General features: G+C 40.5%; 1 protein-coding gene across 1 annotated transcript in view; it reads left to right on the top strand.

The window, feature by feature from the left end:
• IBTK (inhibitor of Bruton tyrosine kinase) overlaps positions 1–5,498 on the top strand; it is a 117,551-nt gene that overhangs the window by 9,235 nt on the left and 102,818 nt on the right. The window contains exon 2 of the mRNA XM_019520435.1: positions 4,031–4,712. Coding sequence (XP_019375980.1) covers positions 4,389–4,712 — 324 coding nt within the window. The 5' untranslated portion in view covers positions 4,031–4,388. The remainder of the gene's footprint in view (positions 1–4,030; positions 4,713–5,498) is intronic.

The raw sequence follows: 5,498 nt of genomic DNA on the forward strand, positions 1-5,498 counted from the left end.
CCCCCCCCCCAAAGTAAATCAGGTAGCTTGACAGCAGTGGCTAAAAGGCCATAAAATCACCAGATAGGGCTGAAAACAGCTTATGAATGGGTATCTATGTCCGCAGGGCTTAGAAAGAGGGTTCTGTCTATTTGCTGCCCTAAGGCAATATTCACAGTACAACATAGAGGTAATTCTTGAACAGTACTGATTATAACCTTATTTCTGTCCTGGGCTCCAGAGCATGGGCAACTGGTGCCTCCTGTGTCTAGGGGGGTCGCCCAGCATGCGGCACACTGCCGATGTGTTTCCAGCAGGGCCAGTTTCAGGGAGGGCACTACTGCTGTCTGTGTCCTCCTACCAGCTGGAGCACTTGTTCGGGGGGGGGGGAACTGTGTGCCCCCTTACACATCGCCTGTGCTCCAGAGTAGAGTAGTGAGCAAACTTGTGAAACTAACCTGCTGTGGTTGCAAAACAATCTATAACACTAAGCTTCTTTATGCTGTCACTCTTTTTGAATTCTTTTCTTTTTTCTTTCGAACTATTTTGTGTTCTGGAAGAGTTCTGTTAAATTTGAAAAGTGTACTTCTAAAAGGAGCTAGAACATTGAATTTCAACATAATTCTATTGTAGCATTAAAACAAATTTTAAAAAAAGAGCACTAGTCATATTATGACTGAAGGCTCAATAAATACAGCTCTAATAAGGAGGAAAAACAGATTATTATAATAACATAAAAAATGAGGGTAACAGGTAAAACAAATGTTAAAGGAGTCTTGGGAATCTGTTTTTGTTTGTCTTTTTTTTTTTAAACACAGCACAGGGTAGATGTGTAGAAATCCTAATTTGTATTTATTTACTCACTGCAACAAGATGTGTACTTTATTGATTTGTTAATACATGCTTGATAGGATTCAGAGGTTTGATCTATAGCTTTGTGCCTGTCAAGCATTCGGAATGTATTCTAATATACCAATAGAAGTTATTTTGCGGTGCTGAAATAATCATGGACAGGGCTGGGCTGATTTGCAAGGAAATTAATCCATAGAGTCTACTTCTGCGTGCTTGCAGCAAAGGTCACTATAATGACATTAGTGTAACACAACTCGGCTTGTGTCTTGGCTTGTTATACAGGATGATATGTGTTTCTAAGTCAGTAGTTTCCTGTCCATTTTAATATTTAAAGTAGGTTTCTCTATTGTGGTTCAGGTTTTTTTTTTTTTTTCTTCCTTGCCTTGATTTTTAAATTCTGGATCTCTCTGCTTTTCTGTAACTGATTTGCTGCTCTTGTTTTGTCTCTGAAGTACCTCCAGCAAAAGGGTCTTGAGAACTTGTGGTATTTAAGATATGCCTGATCACAGAATAACTTTACCTACATTGACTTTAATATGAAGTCTGGCATGGACCATTACTTCACTGATTATAGACATGAAAAGGGTTTTTTCTGAGTATAGGAAAAGAAGAAAACTTCTGCTTTGACAGTTTCTGTATGTGTACTTTTTTTCCTCTTTTATCATTTCTGACAAATAGATCAGTATCAAAGGGTGACAGATTGGATTATGCATCATAATATCTAGTTCGTACTGCTTTTCATCTTGGATCTCCAGGTTTTATGAAGTGGAATAAGTATCTGGAGGCCTGTGAGAAGTGTAGTTCTGCGTATCTAGTGTACTGGTCTTCCACTGGCTATCGTAGTTCTCAAAACTGTTTTTCTGCCGTCTTAGAACAAGGAGGTGGGGTAGTGTCCCTTGAATGAAGGCTTGATTGCCAGTATCTATTACTAGGTCCGTTCTTTTGCATATCATTCAAAATGATACATAGGGCCCTTTCGTATTGGTGCAGAATTGGCTGTCTATACCTCACCTTCAACACATCACATGGAAAATGCCTGTAAGATGCAGACAAAACCATGGTAAACAATAGTTCTGATCAGTGTTGATCTGTGAAATATTTCAGAATGTCAGTGGTAGCTAGGGTTGACTGAACAACACCTAGTGAATAACTTGCTAAACCTTGTTCCCCCTATTCATGGGTTTTTCCAAAACCAGTTTTTGTCACAATATCAGGCTACTTAGAATTACTGGGCAGGTGCTATCTAAAAAAAATTGGTCTTATTATAGATGCGGGGGGTGTCAGAGGTACAGCCTACAAAGCCCTACAGTCCAGCTTGCGGGTCTCAGACTGACCCTGTGCACCTTACGCAGCACATGCCAGCCCTGGGAGTTCTGTACATGGTGTGTGGAGCTAGATCTGGGGCTACAAGTAGTACCTGCAGCGTGCGGGCCAGTACGGTGTGGGTGCTGCACTCGGCATCTACCCCGTACTGGCCCTGTGTGTCATGTGCAACGTGAGCCCTGGATCAGGGCTGGCGTGTGCTGCATACGTTGAATGGGGCTGGACTTAGTGTGTGCTCTGCACACAGCACAGGGGCCAGATGAACCCTGAATGTTGGCTCTGTGGTTTGTGTACATTGGCCTACGGATCATCCCTGAATGTTGGAGCAAGTGCACAGGGCTGGGCTAGCATGGGCACCTCATGTAGCATGCACTTTGTGCCATTTTTGTATGCAAGCCCAGAACCAGCGCTGGCGAGCACCTCACACAGTGCACAGGACTGGCTCAGGCCATGCGCTGCATCAAGTGTGTGGGGCCGGTCTGTGGGTCCAGTTTGTCCTGCAGACTGGCCCTACACCCCTCACCCAGCCTGTGGGGCTGGATGCATTTGACAGCCTGCTGTAGATTATTCCTGAATAATGTTTTTTGGTAGTTGATATTTTTGAGTTTAATTTTGTTTAGGGCCCATGCCACAGGAGGCTTACTAGATTAATGCTGCTTGTTCTGTTTACATTGAGATTTCTTATGCAAGTCCTGTTTATGAGCTTAGAATTCGTTTTCTGCAAATGTTAAACAATTTATTGTTTACAACAGTTATTTTAGCGCACTTGATATTTTTAACTTCAGTTAATGAAGTAGAGGGCACGACGATCAGGACGTCTCTATTCTTTTCCTTTGGCTCTGTCAAAGTTTTCCTATACAGTACTGATTGTGGACAAAAACATCAGCCTGTCTTCTCTGTCTCTCTGTGTAATGTAGTTATATCACTTCTTTATGAAGTTATAGGATACAAACTGGCGCCCAGTTCCATGACAAATGTCACAACTTTCATGAATGCACTGACAGATAAGCATACTAGTTTGACTGAATCTTCATAAGCCCAATATTATTTTGTTCATCTAGATCTAGCAGATGTTGTGTTGTCCTTGTTTTTTGGCATATTCTGCTCGGGGACCAAGCATTTCAGACTCTGATTTAGGTCACAAACAAAAAGAAAGGTCTAATTCCTAGGAATGAAAAGCCAAACATTTGATATGTGAGCAAACCTTCTTAAAATCAAGGAGTTGCATACATGTAACTCAGAATAATATTTGGCTCAGAGTGAAGCTTGTGTTGGAGAAGTTAATTTGAACCATTTTTAGGTTGAAGAGCAATTCAAATTTAGAATGAGAATCCATCTTATTTTCCTGAGTGGTGTACATAGGTCACTGTCCCTTCCTTCCCCTATCTCCCCAGCCCATTACCTGTTTATCTGAGTATCTATTTGAATGCTGTCTATACTTCATGTGAAGCATAATTTTTATTTTTATTTTCATGCTGTATCTGGGAGTCTAGACTAGGATATCTCCTATTCTTATGAATCCTTTTAAATCTCATAAGAAAGCATGACATTTGAAATTATTTCCTTATCCTTACTAAATTTTCCTGCTGAGATGTTTTGAACACCTTGTTAAATTAAAGGCACATCTTTAAATAAAGCTTTGTGTTTCTGTGTGGATGTAGATTGTGGCTTGCTTTGTTTCTAAAACTTAAATTGTTTGGAGACTATTGGGAATTCACTCTGTGCATGGGAAAGTTTAGTATTAAAAGGAATCAATTAAGTAGGGCTTTTGTGGTACCTACAGACATAGTTATAATGCATATCTTATTGGGACCTTCAGCTTTTGCAGATGTTTTATGTTAAATGTTTCATAATCCTTTCTTATTCTCTTTTGCAGGACTCCCTTGCAATTATGGAGATTTAGAGGAATTAGACAGTGTGGAGGGGGAATCCCCCTCCCCACTCTTTAGTTGACTTCTGGATTTTTTCTTTGGACAATAAGAAGACTTTTGTTGTATAAAATGGCGTAATAGAAGACTTTATAAATATAACTTTATATTTATAAAATATTTATTTTGTTCAAGTGCCAAACCGAGCAGCACAAAGATTCTCAAGGCAGCTTAGTAAAACTGAGTCTAAGTACTTGGAATCATGAATTTCCAGAGGCACTGTATTATAGTGTGCTAAAATCTGAGTGCCTTGTTATTCTTACTGGCTGTTACTTTTTAAGGAGGGAACAGTTCTGAAAAGTAAAGATGACTACTTCCATGCCTGACTGCACTTTGAAGTGTCGCTCTCTGCAGCATGCTTTGGATGTTATTTCTGTAGTTACCAGAGGAAGCGAAGGCCAGGTGAAAGCCTTTCTCTCTTCTCATTGCTACAATGCAGCAACTATAAAGGATACTTTTGGCAGGAATGTCCTCCATGTTGCTTCCTCCTGTGGCAAGAAAAGTGTGGTAGATTGGCTTACAGAGGCCAAAGGAATGGATTTACTGGCAAAAGACAAAGAGTCTGGATGGACAGCTTTGCACAGAAGCATCTTCTATGGCTACATTGATTGTGTTATGTCATTGATTAAGGTTAGTATCCAGCTTAAGTATGTACTGTGTATTAAATTGAAGTGTGCCAGATATGTGCTGTTTGGTCTGGTATCTTTATCTTGTGGTGTCTGCAGCTTAAGCACGTAACATCGTATTAGTACACAAGTATGTGACAGTGAAATAGATTGAAACTGACTGCTTAGTGGGGTTCTAGTTGTGTCCTGTTGGCCAGTTGGTCACTAGATGGAAGAAGGGTTGGAGGGGTCCTGTCCTTTTCTTTTCTTCTCTCCCTTAGTATTGCAGCAGTCCCTGGTGGCAAAGAGGGCAGAAGAGAGCCAGACATGAAGAAATAATGTTACCCTTTTTGGTATAAGGATTTGAAGCCATTTATTCCCAATCTTCCTTTCCTGGTATCAGTGATATGGAAGAGAGGAGACCTCCTGTTTAAAGTATGCTTAAGTTTTGCTCCAGGAAGGTCAGTTTGTGGTAGTATGCCACTTGAGAGAGATTTGTTTCTTTCTTGCCTACAGCGGCTTATCTTCTTGTGAAATTTGGGAAGGAAGCAGATTAGAGTTGTCAACTGTCTGTAAATTACTAGATTTATAGACGGTAAAAAATCAAGCTAAAAATGGCTCTCAAAGTCCATAAAAATAAAACCAAAAAACTTTAGCTTCAGTAAACACACAAAGCAGCCAGAGCTGCTTCACTGATTCTCTGACAGAGCACAGCAGTATCTGTGTGGGAGCCCAGCATCCTGTAGGGAGTATTTTTTTTTTTTTTTTTTTTCCAGGGCTTTGTAAACCCCTTCCTTCCTGCCTTCCTTCC

The sequence above is a fragment of the Gavialis gangeticus genome, unplaced genomic scaffold (genome assembly GCF_001723915.1).
Source record: "Gavialis gangeticus isolate Ggan-Ray unplaced genomic scaffold, GavGan_comp1, whole genome shotgun sequence".
Classification (NCBI taxonomy): domain Eukaryota; kingdom Metazoa; phylum Chordata; order Crocodylia; family Gavialidae; genus Gavialis; species Gavialis gangeticus.